The sequence below is a fragment of the Achroia grisella genome, unplaced genomic scaffold (assembly GCF_030625045.1).
Source record: "Achroia grisella isolate CSIRO2021 unplaced genomic scaffold, CSIRO_AGI_Agris_v1 utg918, whole genome shotgun sequence".
Lineage (NCBI taxonomy): Eukaryota > Metazoa > Arthropoda > Insecta > Lepidoptera > Pyralidae > Achroia > Achroia grisella.
Window position 1 is genome coordinate 2,827,770 of NW_026713067.1, and position 15,563 is coordinate 2,843,332.

Below are 15,563 nucleotides of genomic sequence, written 5' to 3' on the forward strand. Positions count from 1 at the left end.
TATTCATGAGTATGATTGTTTGTGTCAGTCTGGGTGTTTTCTATGTATAATATGTATGTATTTACGAAAAAAATATTATATCTATGTATATGTATCAGTTATCTAGTACTCATAACACAAGCTTTAGCTAGCTTAACTTGGGTCTAGATGGCGCTGTGTGAATTGTCCTGAGATTATTATTATTATTATTATATATGTCAATGAATAAGAAAATTTATCAATACATATAATTAAATTTGGAGTGTCTGTTTGTAATATTGAAATAACCATTTTTTACTACATGCATATGAATATAAATATGGTACATACATACACCAAAATAACATTTGTTACAATTTTTGTCCGTCTGTCTGTTTGTTTCGGATAATCTCTGAAATGGCTGTACCAATTTTGATGGGACTTTTTTTGGCAGATAGCTGATGTAATAAGGAGTAACTTAAGCTACTTTTATTTTAGAAATATAAAGATAAATTCCATGCGGACGAAGTCGTGGACACAGCTAGTAATATATATAATTGCATACAATAATACAATTCATTGCTGATAATTCTCAGTAATAGATAAATATATTTCTGTACAGAAGATGACACATACATTTCTGGGTTTTTCTATATCCATTTATTTTTATAGGTAATATTTATTGAATAAAGGCTATTATTCTATAAATGATTACTTATTATGGCAAAACAGTGGTTGCCGGGACAGCCAGTTGTTATATGAAAATATATAATGACAATTTAATTCACAATTTACTTTTTTCATAATCAGTTACAATGATTATTGTAAATTTACTTTAGGCAGTTACTTAAAATGCTGGCTGGTTAAACTAATAATGTGCTCATATTAAAAAATCTTGGTAAGTAATGAAATAAAGAAACAAAAACTTTAAAAGTAATTATTTAATATTTTGGAACTTGAATGTGTATAGTTTATAAAATATAAATATATACTTATTTACATACAGTCCCTGGCTAATTTATTAGAGGCACTACTGTTTTCATGCTAATTTTAATTTGTAGGTAACATACTTTTTAATACATAAATTATAATGAATTGATTATGTATATGTATTCAACATCAATTCATAGGTTATATCGCAAATAAAATGTGGTATTTGTTGAAAATATTTTATTTTGTAATTAAAATAAAAGTTAAAATATAATAACAGTAAAAATTTGAAGTTTCCCTAATCATATTTTGTTCCCCTATTGTTATATTTGTACAATGGTATAAAAATAAAGTTTCCCAATACTTTATTCTCGCTAAGATTTTTAATTAGGTTAATACTGATTTTAAGAAAATATACTTATCTTTTTTTAGAGGAGAGCTAGAATTAGCAATGCCTATAATATATGTAAGATTCTTAGATATATCCATATGTTGAATCAATTTGTTAACAATGATTAGCTAATAATTGATTGCAGTCTCAATTTTTATATTTTAATGCAGTGCGCACAACTTCAATATGGAACCGAAATTTACGAAATATTTTATTATTTATTATTATTAATAATAATATCATCTTATCATGAATTAATTCATAATTACGTATTATTTAACATATATTTAAATTGTAATAAAATTATCTACGGGGCTTACAATAATTAGGTGTGATGATTTATAAAAATATAAACCGATTAAAAATGAAATATATATTTAACAAAACCTATATTATAACAAACGTAAAAACATTTATGCATGCTCGAAACAAAAGTTCTTGTGTAACAAAAGAATCATCGTACACTCACCTTCACTTTCTCAAAAATGTTAACTCATCAAATTGCACTTGTGATGAAAATCATCGCCAGATGGGAAAATACAATTAGTAATAAGCAGGCATTTAATTGTCATGAATTTTACACGAGTATTTTCTAATTAAACTATGAGTAAAAACGCATTCACTTGGTCCACGAAAAATGACATTTCATCACAACGTAATTATTACACTTGAGAGTTTGACGTTTTTCTAAAAATAATTAAAGAACACACTAATATTGTTGAAAATGTCACGCAATATTGCGTTTTTAGATTTACGATTATTACTCAACAACAAAAATATAATTAAGTGACGGATTTATTGAATGATAAACTGGAAGTGGAAGTGAAAACTGGAATAGTATTGCCAATACCAAAATATTAAAATAATCGAATGTCACCACGTTGGAAATATTATATTGAGAATAAAATTATGGTAATTGTAGAAAATAATGTAAATTGTAACTGTAGGTATAATAAACATAAACATAATTTTAATCTTATGTGTAGATAATGAATTTTGTATTTTGTCTAGATAGTAAAGAAATGAAACATCCACCTAAACGATTCTATCCCACTCATAAAGCAAGTATACACAGACTGAATAGAATTTTAATGGAAAATAACATAAATTATATGAAAATTAGGCACTTCCATCCAATCAAATACACAAAGTGTAGTTTTATGCTACTATCTGAATTTATTTTATTGGTATATTTTATGATATAATAAATATAATAACATAACATATTAAATATTTTTTCCTACATGTGCAATTTGTACCCATATATTTTTTTTCTTATATTTAATCATACCAAATAATATCCTAGTTTTTGGATAAAAGAACTTTTTATTTGAAATAATATGTACAATGTCATTCATAACAATAAATTATATTACTTATTACAGGTACAGTATAGTAAAACACTTATACTATGTCTTAGGAATAATATCACGGTTTAGGTGTAGAGAAACCAAGAGGTGGATATTTTTCTAGTATTTGCTCCATCGAAGACGGGAAGAAGGCCATAAATTTAAATCTTTCGCCCATTTTTGCCGGGTCCACAAGCATTTTATAAGCGCTTTTTAACATTTCTTTATCTTCTTCTGATTTAGCGTTATCCGTTAGTACCTATAGAGACAGAAAGGTTTTCACGATGTAGTTAATAAACAAATCTCAGAAGTAAACAAAAAATATTGGTAGGTAAAAATAGTTTTGTTTTGCTTTTAGTATTTATAAGATGGTGACGATATTTGGTCATGCTGCAGCATATCAATGGCTAATCTGAGTCTACCTGACTATCATAGTTATTAATTTATTGTATTTTTTAATGCAATACTACTAGTGCTAAAGTTATAAAATACAATAAATTAATAACTACACCCTTGTCTGTTTGAATAGCTATTCACATAGCTGAAAGGTCTGAGTTTGTAGCTAATACCTGTAATCTGATTTCCGCTTGTGATCTCTCCAAAAAGTCCTTTTGTTTAACCGGTCCTAATACGATGGCGTAATTTTCGGCGCCTGGAGACTTTGCCGCGGCTATACGAAGCTGAGTAAAATCCACATCAGCAGTGAGGTCATTAGCTCCAGGAGTCTCCAGTGGGTCCACAACTTTGTGCTTGTGGAATGCCTATGACATAAAATATTTCTGATAAAAAGATATAATTTGAAGTTATTTTATGCAGAGTTAAAAAAATTATCAGGTTATTAATTTACAATAAGAATAATTAAATGTCCTCAGGACTTATCTCAGATGGGTTAGTGGAAAGCATTGTCAGCTGTCAAATGGTGAACACAACGTGGCCACATTTTGCTGAGTATCTATTTAAAAATAATATGATGATGGTGGACCCACCTGGTTCTATCTCTTAATAATAATTTAAAAATTCTGTCAATTATTTGTTTTACATAAATTTGGGAAGTAAAGATATTGCCTTACATTTTAACAATGCTCTAAACATTATTACATACCCTAAATGTATCTCCCTTTTCTCCCTCATGTCCATAATCTGCTATTAAAGCTATGCCTCCATATTCATCTACTCTTTGTGCTAGCTGACGAGCAATACCTAGACTTCGGGCACTGATCTCTAGTTCTGTTCTATCTCCAGCATCTAACGGGGGCCTGATGAGAGTTTTAACAGACTTAGTTTCCTCAGCCGAAATTCTATAACGAAGTTTATCAGCTGAGTCCAAGTCTATTAGAATTTCTCTCCAACCATTTACTGTTTTCTAAAAGTAAAAAAACCTAGTATCAATGGATAATAATTAGTAAAGAGTACAAAAATATAAATATATTATAATATATTTACTAATACTACTAAAAACATAAATATATTTATTATATAGAAAAGACAGTAAGTCTTTTCTTATTTTTATGTTTGACATATTTAAATACATTAATTATGAAGTATTTGTGTGGTAATTTAAAAATGTATATTTTTATAGATTCTAAAATAGCTTTTAGAAAATTAGCATCAAAACAAAACTTCTTGTTTATAAAAATAAGAGAAAATATAAAGAATTATTTTAAGTAAATTTTATTTAGATAAAATTTATACAAATAATAAAGAAAATAACCGTCTGAAAGGTTGGAAAAGAACTGTGAAACATTTTTAATAAACCCATAATAATATTAAATAATTTCTAAGATACTTCATTACTGAAATTATTTATTTCTGGAGAATTGATATATATTACTAAATATTATATTGTCCTTCATTTTTTGTTACTACTTACTTCAAATTTATGGACAGGTAGGACATCAAAAAACTCATGTGCTATATACCATGAGAAATTATTTGGCACTTTCTTTAGATCATTGTACCAGTATACCTTTATACCACTTGCTGTCTCTCCCTGTAAATAAAAATAAATAATATTAACAGCAGTAAGAATAAACATAACAGAGTTGGAAGGGCAGCCTTTTCAGGCACTCTTGTCTATTCCATCACTTAATATAGGTAACATTGATTTACATTTTAACAAATAGAAGGCTTGTTTTTACAAATGTTTACTGGACTAATCTGAAATGATGTAATATTCTACTCTCTAATCACTAACATAATATATCATCAAGACATACTTGACTCTTCTGTTTTATGGGATTATAGAACTGTCCTATTTACAGTCCCTATTAGATAACTAAAGATAATAAAGATAATAAAGATCAAGTGCAATGATTAATATATGTAAACAATATAATTTGTTAACATTTAACACTCCGGACACCTCATTACTTAGGCTTTCCTTGCTTAGTGACAAGCGATATTCCTGTTAGTTTACATAAACTTAAGATTAATATTATTACATACTCAAATAATAATAAGGTAAGGTTCCAAACCTTACCTCATAATTGTAGGGTAGTTTTAAATCAGTTGCCCTGTGAGATATACACAGTCTGCTGGCTTGAATATTCTGCATTGTCTCCGAGATTTCCACCAAGTGCAAACTAAGGTCTTGTGCTTTATATCCAATACGATGCAACACCTGTTAGAATTCAACAAATACACATATTATAACTTTATTAAGTTATAATATGTGTATTTGTTTATATTTTAATTAAGTCAATTTTATGACTTGGAAATATGTTAGACAAAATACAGAATTACCACCAAGAATTAAAACACAATGGTTTCCAGGGGATACCAAGTGTGGGTCAACCTGACTATAAAGTATGTATACGTACCCTTAGAATATCAAACATCAAAGTGCCCTTTCCTGGGCCTAGTTCAACAATTTGAAGCGGTTTGCCTGGACCCATTTTTTGTGTTTCAGAAAAAAACCATATAGCTACCATCTCACCAAATAACTGACTGATTTCTGGTGATGTAATAAAATCACCCATTTCACCTATTACTTCTTTTTTCATATAGTAACCTTCTGTAGGATTTGTAGCTACAATATGCATGTACTCCGCGACAGTAAGAGGTCCGTTGAGTTTTATTTTCTCTCTTATTATTTCCATGAGTTTTGGTGCTGTTCCTGGTACCGGCATTTTTAAAGTATTTGGATCTGGGCGTTTAACTACTTTATACCCATATCTTCTTTGAAAATGAAATGGCAGTTTATTTATTACACGAAATAAATTGCGTGAATTCATATTTTTCTAATAGGTTAATTACCGAATAATAACAAAACAACAGGGACCAGCTGATTTTTGACAATATTCCATAATAGACAAAAATTTTGACAATTTACACGCAGTGTTGCTACTTAATTCAGTACGTTTTTATACATACCGTATTTTTAAAGTAAAGTAGAAGACTGTGCTTCCACGACTGGAAAACAAAAAATGTAGTTTGTTTGTGGATAACCTCTTAATTTGTTTACATTTTGTAGGTTATGTCTACTCGTTTTTAATGTAAAATTTAAATTATTAATCTATAATCAGAATTTCTTGTATTTGAAAGCTGCAAATGGCTCCAGACAGTATGGAAGTGGAAGTAACTGATAATACAAAGTACAAAGATGGTGTAAATAGGAACGCCAGGCTGATCGTCAGAAATATATCATTCAAAGCCACTGAAGATTCTCTGAAAGATCATTTCTCTCAATATGGGACTGTTGAAGAGGTGAAACTTTTGAGGAAACCTGATGGGAGGCTGGTTGGGTGTGGTTTTGTACATTATACACATGTACCTATGGCTAATGAAGCCATAATTGCAACTAACAAAAAACCTTTCTTAGGCAAGTATTTTTGTTTATTTATATCGTGATTTGGAGACCTAAATGATGTATCTGTCTATTTCTTATCACTCCAGATGGAGTCATGATAAATAGACAGAGTGGGGTTGTTTGTCAGTTCATTATATTCCTAAATTATAGTAGATTCAATTAATCATAAGTATCTATAACAAACATTGAACATAGTAAACAATATTAATAATGAATACCCCATTTCACATATTGAACTATAAATTATTTTTCCTAATAGCCTATTGTCTTAAAGAAAGTATTTAACATGAATGTGGATAGCCGGAAAGGGAGAGGATGGCAAAAAAATAATGAATGAATTATGCAAGAGATAACATGTACAAGTAGAAACTTACGCAATATAAATAAGCTTATTTTACCTAAATGCCGTCTGCACAAAATCAGTAATTCATTCTGTGGTAATTGCATAAGATTTTATGATAAACTAAGAGAGGCAATTCAAATCTTATTAAACAATTTTTATGTAAGAAAGCCTATTATAGGATAGACGAATTCATAGATGACAACATATCAAGTAAATAATTAGTTTATTAGCATACGTTATAATTTTATTTTCTCATTGCTTTCTTGATTTAATTGATTGATTTTAGAAATATGAAAGCGTAGCGGTTTTTGTATTAATTGCCGCATGCATTCTTATGTAAAATGTGAATACTATAACTATCAGATGGCAATTGTGAGTAGCTTTGACGTGGTCTAGTGTTTTGAGTAGTCATGCTCACTAAAATGTCTAGACTTGTGGCGGCGTGGTGGGCCGGGTCATTGGGCTCCCTAAAATATGGTCGAGCGCAGTGATGGCTGGCTCATCCATCATACTCGTGAACGGGTGCTGCTTTTAGGGACTGGTCTGCTCTAATCACTATGACTGATTTCCTCTTATTAATTGTTTAACCAATTAGTTATATATTCAATATTTTTTCTATTTGAGTATTTAATTGAATTAGTGCTAATTGGTGGTTTGTATTCACACACTTAAACTTAAAAATGTAAAGTAATAATAAAATTATTTAAAAGAGCAACACATGTTTCTTGCTCGTTCTTCTTGTGATGAGACAGCGGTAGATTAAAAAAAAATTTAATGACTATTCAAAAGTGCTTCAATGTAAGTTTATTTGAATAAATGATTTTCTATTCTATTCTATTCTATTCATGTATAAAATGAGAGTTAGCTCAGATATGACGGCTGATAGGTATATACTGTATATAGGCACCAACCCTAAATAATGGGATAAAGCATGGTAATTATGATAATGAAATCATGATTATGTTTTTTGTTATTACAGAACGTCCCATTTATGTATCATGGGCAGTTGCAAAGCACAAATACACAGAAGAAGCAGATGAGAAGAAACCGAAAAAAGAATTCAGTAATTCAACATCCGAAGACTTCACTATTGTGAAGAGTAAGTATTTGTTAGAAAATATCTAAATCTGAAATATAAGTATTTATTCTAATTAACAAATTCTTTTCATTCTGTGATATATTACTATTATGATGCCATCTATCTTCAATACCCATTCAAATATAATATACTAGTGACCCATCTCAATGTTGCATGGATGCATTACAAATGTTTTAATTTCTCGTCTTGTTAAAACAAGCTATTACTATAACACACATGTTTTATGCATATAAACCTTCATCTAGAATCATATTATCTATAGCTTAAAATTAATTAAAATTAATCGCATCATTTAAAATATATAAGAGAACAGATAGCAGCTGCGACTTTGTTTTATATTATGTAAATATGCTTAGTAGATTTCATTGACACACTTATACTTACATTATCTTTAAACCTTAAAGTTACAAATTAATCTTTAAAATTAATACTTTAAGGTGGTATTCTTAAAATTTATAGTTTTGGTATTAATGCACTATTGTATTATGTCTGTAATGTAATAACTAAATTAATAATATTTGTACTGAAACAGCGGAATATGATGAAACATATGTTATATGTAATTACCATATTCTGACAAATAAATATATTATCATTATTGTTAATAAACATTAAAACATAAATACAAAAGTATATGTAAGGTACACATAATATTTTGTGGTGATGTTTGAACTTACAACTATCAGATTTATAAAATTATATTGTATTGCATTGCAGAAGAAGAATCAGGCTTAGAAAATGATAAAGGAGCAAAGGAAGGCAACAAAAGCAGGATAAACAATAATGCTCGACTCATAGTTCGTAATGTCTCTTTCAAAGCTACAGAAGAAACATTGAAAGAACATTTTGAACCATATGGGTCTTTATTAGAAGTGAAATTGCTGAAGAAACCAGATGGGAAATTAGTTGGTTGTGCTTTTGTGCATTTTAAGAATGTACCGATGGCAAAGAAGGCACTATTGAGTACAAATATGAAACCTTTCTTAGGTAATTTCTTTTTATGTAACTTGAACAACAATTAAACTTTTGTACTGTATAATTTCACTGCTAGATCTCACTATTGAAATGAAACATAATTTACAGAGCAAGATGTTTGGAGGTTGAAATAGGAGATACTGATGGACCTACATAGACTATGGAATTGCAATGATTGAGTGGTATCACAGATGTCACATGGTACTTTGTAGTCTGTGGTGATGTATATGTATATAGGCGGCAGATTCCACTTACCATCTGTTTGTTTGCCATGCCATTGAAGCCCTGGTGGTCTAGCGGTTAGCAGACCACTTTACTTTCTGATGATTGTGGGCTTGATTCCTCCGCACACTTTGTTATCATAAATATTATTATTTGTATCAGTCTGGGTATTTTTTGTATATATTATGTAAGAAATTATAAAGAAAATGTATTTATGTATATGTATCAGTTTTCAAGTACTCATAAAACAAGCTCTGTTTAGCTTGAGACTAGATGGCGCTGTGTTCATTGTCCTGAGATATTATTATACACATCAAAAATATTTTAACATTAGGTCGTCCAATATCCGTGGATTGGGCAGTTGCGAAGAACAAGTACATGCAGCACATAGTAAACCAGCAATTGGAGATGCAGGAAGATGTAAAGAAAGAAGACTCTGACTCTGATGATGATGGACAGCCTCTGAACATATCAAATGATGATTTGAAGCAGGAAATTAAAAGTGAGTTCTATCACTGTTATACTGGATTATATGATATATTTATCGCGCAAAGAAATTAGCATAATAAGTACATAGACTATATTGGATTCCAATATATTTAAAATTATAAAAAAAATACTAGTTACTTTATTTGGCTGAACAATATTTCAGCAGTTAAATTCTTAGAGTGAGTTTTCTAGTAATAATACAATATAGATATTGAAAAAATATGAACAGGGTTTCATAGATCGTCAAAAGTAAAATATGATCTCTGCCCTGGGTGGTCTAGTGGTTTTGTACACCGTCTTACTTCCGATGGTCGTAGCTTCGATTTCTGGCACAGAACAACAATATATTGGTAACTGCTGGCCATACGGCACATCGTACTCTAAGCAATTACGATTTATAAAAAATCTGTATTTATAGGTGAGTCAGATGAAGATACTGCGGAAGATAAAAATTCAGATAACGACAGTGAGTCTGAAAATAATGAATCTGACGCAGAAGATGCTAGTGATGATGATGACGATGATAGAGAAGATGACTCAGATATGGATGATCAGCAAAGCGAGACCAGCATGGTGCCAGCCAAGCAACGGTTTGTATTAAATGTCTCTTATCCTGTAATTTAAGTGCCTAATCTATACCATACAATCGAAACACGGCTTAATGAGCAGACTCTACTAAGATATTTGGCAGTTAAAGTAGGTAAATAAATGGAATAATATAACTGCCTATGGTAACTGAAGATGGTAAGATGGTCCACTGTGGAGATTTCACAAGGAATTAACCATTACAGTTTTCAAAAGCAAGATGCTGTAACTTGCTAAGTTACTAGTGGGCCACTAGTAATTTGTGTCGGCAACACGCAAGTACATTCTTGATATTTAAGAACTTAGTTGTGATATAAAAAATTCCCTTCCACATACAGAAGTCACAATATAAATAGCGAAGTTTGTTAAATTATTCTAATTTCTCATTACAGAACAAAACTAAATGATGCAGAAGATGGGTGTACGGTGTTCATAGTAAACATACCATTCTCCATAGAGAATGACCAACTGAAGCAGTTTGCAGAACAAACTGGTCCTGTCAAGTATGCACTTGTATGTGTCGACAAAATGACGGAGCACTCTAAAGGAACTGGATTCGTAAAGTTTGTTGTAAGTCATATGACATTTTTTTAATTATGTTTTTTTTTATTAATAATGGGATTGCGCTTGAGATTATCTTATCTGATGGTAAATGATGCCAAGACCTAGGATGTAGCGCGCTTACCCAGAAAAAATCTATTCACCATAGACTTGAAGAATCTGGAGTTGTATTTCTCCGGGAACACAAAAGCTGGAAGCGTGTTCCACTCTTTGGCAGTGCGTATTACCAAGGACGATGCGAACCGCTTAGTGTGAATGTGCAGAATTTCCACGACGTACGGATGAAGTCCCAGTGTACGTCGTGTAGTTCGGTGGTAAAAAGAAGAAGGCAAGATCAAATTATGCAGGTCCTGTGCGCACTCACCAAAGTGTAATGTGCTAAAGTAATTAAAGGTTAATTTGATGGTAAGTGGGAATCGTCAGCTATATCCATGAAACAACAAAGATATGACATTACGGTCACGTGACGACCGTGATATCACTCATCTAATGCCGCAAAACGCTACTAAGATATATTGAAGACTTTGTCCCTTGAACTGAAACGCAGCTTCAAAACAAGGATTCGCGGCTGAAAGAGACTTGAGTTTTTTTTTATTGAGGGGTTTGGGCTATTGTCCGATGCTTTAGACGTATAGCACTGCGATCTACTCTTACATAGATCTAGTGTGCTCGCCCTTTTTTAAAGTTCGCTATCGAGAGTCTGAGTTACTCACGCCTACGATTTGTGCAAATTATTGTAGTATATATATATATCTTTATAAATTAAAGTGGTATAAAACAAAGTTATATTTTTGAAGTCAGGAGTTGGTCTCCAGCCGCTCCATAAGTCCTTCCGCGGGTTTGAAGTGCTATCTGCAGTCGCCCTCTTGTTCGCTGAAGCTGCAAATGCCAGCTGTTGCATCAGAATAGTAAAAAAAAATCTTTTACTATTATTTGAAGAGTTTTTCCAGGTTTATGTGTAATTTGTCTAAAATTTGATTTATGACTATTACTCCAGAACAAAGAAGATGCAGACAAGTTTCTATCTCTCTCTGCAGACCAGCTCCGTCTTGAAGGCCAAGTGTTGCAAGTGAAGCCGGCGCTCAAGAGGGAGAACCTACAGAAGGGTGATAAGAAACAACCCAAGGATAATAGGAACTTGTATCTTGTTAAAGAAGGAGGTTTGTGCTTGCGTGTTTATATTAGAGTATTACTGTTAGATTTGGACTTCATTACATAACTTAGTATGTAATGATTCTTACTTTAAACTTCGCGACCTAGTAATTTAGTGCCCTGTAAAGTAAAGGGGTGTAAGTTCAAATCTAAATGTGTGTAATGACTTGTGTCGGACACAAATCATTGCACCATTTTGCAATGATATTTAATTATTTCAAAAAGGGTAACCATAACTCAATAATTATGTCGGCTCCATAGTCATTGACCTATTATTATAATAGTTATCTAAATATATATAACTCAAAGGTGACTGACATAGTGATCTATCAATGCACAGTCCAAACCACTGGACGGATCGGGCTGAGACTTTGCATGCATAAAGCTATTATGACTTAGGCATCCCTAGGATTATGATAAATTCCACCCCTAAGGGGATAAATTACCGCGAGCGAAGCTGCGGGCAAAAGCTAGTTATAATATAAACATATGACATTATCATAGTAAATGTCCGCCATTTTGCAAGGATATTTAATTATTTCAAAAATGCGCGTGTTAGCGGTGCGAGCCTTTTTCTCGTTCTCTTTATTTACATTTACATACTCATTTTTCCCTGCGTTAAAGCCGATTCGCCCATGAAAAAACGTCAGTGTAAAGGCACACATTGTGTTTAATACATAAAGATACTTTAATTTTATTTATTTGTTTATCTACAAATTAGATAAATGAAATAGACATAGAATAACAATAAAATGCTTTAGAAGGGGCTATATTATATTTATTTGAATAAATTATGTTTATTTCTATGATAAGTGGTGGTGGCCGGAACTAAAGCAGCTGTGGGCGTGTCTGCCAGTGACATGTCGAAGCGGCTTGCATTGGAACGCAGCAAAACACAAATGTTGAAGAATTTGAATAGGTAAGTAAAATTAATGTTAACGCCCTCATGTTTACGACTAATAAAAAATTATAAAACGACTAATAAAAAATATATGCTTTATAATTTTTTATGTCATGAATAAACGACTGAAAGAACGAGCAAACATGGAAGCGTGTCTTTTTGTTATTTTTTTACGAATAACTGAAAGACCTTAAAGAACGACCATAACAACCCGCGATCATCGGTAACGGTGTGCTAAACCGTTAGACCACTGTCGTGAAGTAATTTTTAAATTAATCGAAGAATTACTTAAATGCTCTGATGAATTTTTACTAATGTTGCTTTGTATATAATGGACTTATAATGCAGTTATAGTCATTAGAATTTTCGTTCACCAGATTCGTATCCCGCTATCGGATTGTTGTCTCGAATTTGCCACCGAACTGTGACGATGCGCGGCTGCGGCGACTGAGCGCGCAGGCAGCCGGCAACCGAGCCATCATCACCGAAGCCCGAGTCATGAGGGACCTCAGAGCTGCGCCCGACAGGACTGGGAGGCAGCCGTTAGTAATTCAACAACCAATATTAGATTAACTAGACTAACTAACTAACTAACAAATAATCATACTCATGAATACAAGTGTTTACATCGTTCGAGAAATTGAACTCGCGATCAACAGAAGTAAACCGCTGTTCTATACTGCTAGACCACCAGTATCGTTTGTTGTTTATTTGTAACACCCGTGGTATTTCATGCGTCCATAGGTAACCATATACCAAGAGATGGGCCGTATGCTTGATTGCTACCATATCGTATATTGTAGTATAATAAAAGTTTATTTATTCCAGATCTAAAGGCTATGGATTCGTGATGTTCATGCGGCACGAGGACGCACTCAGCTGTCTCAGGAAACTCAACAATAACCCTGAGATTTTCGACGCCAATAACGTAAGATTTATTATCTTATAGCATAGATTACTTAAAAATAAGTAATAATTTTTTTTGTGGTGCGGTTTACGCTGGCACTAGTGGAGGATGATAAGACGTCAGGTCAGTCGGTTCACAAATTCACCAGGAATATATCATGATGGTTTACAAGGGGAACCGCGTGGAGGTCAACCTAAGGTGGAGGTGCATTGTTAGCAATTGGGGACAACAATCCCCTTCCCCTGATGGGTATATTTGATGCAATGTAGCAGGAAACAAGTCTATGGGATTAATTTTTGTTTTGGTATCGGCATTACTATTAAAAGGTTGGTAGGTATCGGTATCGGTTAATCACGAGGTCTACTGTCCTCATTACTAGTAATCCTCTCCACCCCACTAATAAGCATTGTGGCTTACCGCACAGATCAATCATATTAACCAATATGACATAGGTCAGCAGACATGTTAATGCGTTGGTATGCGTTATAGTTGCTATATTTGTATAGTTTTTATTTTTTATGCACTGGAATGTCAAACCAGCTGTCTACCCACATGGTGTTAAGTGCCAATAGACGCCTATATACATAAACAGCACCACGGCCAACATGTCGCCATTTGATGCCGGCCCAACCTCCATGCTTTACCATTCAGCAAGATAAGATTGTATTTTATATTACTCTTTAATTTCACTGCTTTTATCAAACTGAAGCACATCTTGCAAGGCAAACGACTTGGCAGCTGAAATAGTTGAGACAGAGGTAAACAGAATACTGTCTTGTTTTGTCTTGCACAAAATCTGCCAATACCTTACAAATATTAAGATTTTATTATATCCCACAGCGACCCATCGTATCCTTCTCAATTGAAGATCGAACAGCTCTGAACGCAAGAAAGAAACGTCTAGAAAAATCTATCGCGAACAACCCGTTAGCAAACAACACAGACAACAAAAAAGGTAGAAATAGGAAACGGAAAATGGAACAGCCCGATGAAAGTTATATGAAGAAACGAAAGTTTGACAAGAAAAAAGAAAGTAATGGATTTGATAACAAAATTAATAATACTAATGTAAACGAAAACAGCGGTGGAAAATACGTTAGAAGACCGCGAGAAGATATCAGTGAATATACAGGCTTGACTGCGAAAGAAGGAAGTCAGCATAAGATGAGGAGTAACCACAAACTAAAGAGTCAAGCGGAAGTCCATAGACAAAATGTAAAATTGGAAAAGAAGAAAAATAAAAGGAGTATAAGGTTGAAGATGGCGATGAAGGAAAGAATTAAGTTGCCGAAACAAAAAATAAATAAAGCTCCAGGAAAGAAACATAGGAAGAAAGCTCCGCACCATAAGACTGGCACCCAGAACATCAAGTAGACATTAAATGCAAATTAGTGTTGGTAATATAGTCTAAAATAAAATGAAAAAGGTTAGTCACCAAAACAAGACTAAGCAAACAAAGTACGCATCTCAGTTATGACAGAGTTTTAACACTCAAATTGAAATATACTCATACAAAATCTAGGATCCCATCTATTGTTGGAGGGGATCCTAGATTATTGTACACGAAGTTTCTGATTCCTTTATAGAAAGACACGCGAAAGACAGACACGACAAAGAGTCGTCGAAAGCGAATGAATGAATTGAATGAAATGATAAATGGCCAAATAGGGATGTTCGATATCGTAAGGATTGAAAAACATCGATGTTGATATTGATCTATAATGTTGGTCTCATTCAACATTATAGATCAATAATGTTGGTCTCATTCAATCTTCATTTCAATCCTTACGATATCGAACATCCCTATTTGGCCATTTATCATATCGACCATCAGTGTTTTGTTATTTTTTTAAACCGTAATTGTTGCTTTCAAATTTCGGTACTTTTTTATTG

General features: G+C 32.4%; 3 protein-coding genes across 4 annotated transcripts in view; 1 reads left to right on the forward strand and 2 right to left on the reverse strand.

Annotated features, from left to right (window-relative positions):
• The window catches only part of LOC131853899 (E3 ubiquitin-protein ligase UBR1), a 45,055-nt gene extending 42,961 nt beyond the window's left edge, over window positions 1-2,094 (reverse strand). The window contains exon 1 of the mRNA XM_059204978.1: window positions 1,749-2,094. The gene's annotated coding sequence lies outside the window, so the exon portion shown is untranslated. The remainder of the gene's footprint in view (window positions 1-1,748) is intronic.
• LOC131853896 (RNA-binding protein 28-like) lies at window positions 838-15,113 on the forward strand. Of its 2 annotated transcripts, XM_059204976.1 has the most exons (12): window positions 838-856; window positions 6,172-6,448; window positions 7,759-7,878; window positions 8,596-8,865; window positions 9,410-9,577; window positions 9,983-10,154; window positions 10,542-10,719; window positions 11,708-11,870; window positions 12,676-12,781; window positions 13,141-13,305; window positions 13,592-13,691; window positions 14,511-15,113. In XM_059204976.1, the coding sequence occupies exons 2-12, from the start codon at window positions 6,178-6,180 to the stop codon at window positions 15,042-15,044; spliced, it is 2,247 nt and encodes a 748-aa protein (XP_059060959.1). In that variant the 5' UTR covers window positions 838-856; window positions 6,172-6,177; the 3' UTR covers window positions 15,045-15,113. The 2 variants fall into 2 exon arrangements, with proteins under 2 accessions (XP_059060959.1, XP_059060958.1); XM_059204975.1 differs by lacking the exon at window positions 838-856 and having other exon boundaries at window positions 6,069-6,448.
• LOC131853898 (protein arginine methyltransferase NDUFAF7 homolog, mitochondrial) lies at window positions 2,588-5,920 on the reverse strand. The gene is made up of 6 exons (XM_059204977.1): window positions 5,448-5,920; window positions 5,108-5,248; window positions 4,499-4,618; window positions 3,731-3,991; window positions 3,198-3,389; window positions 2,588-2,887 (listed from the first exon to the last, which is right to left on the reverse strand). The coding sequence occupies exons 1-6, from the start codon at window positions 5,859-5,861 to the stop codon at window positions 2,708-2,710; spliced, it is 1,308 nt and encodes a 435-aa protein (XP_059060960.1). The 5' UTR covers window positions 5,862-5,920; the 3' UTR covers window positions 2,588-2,707.
• Window positions 15,114-15,563: the final 450 nt, after the last annotated feature.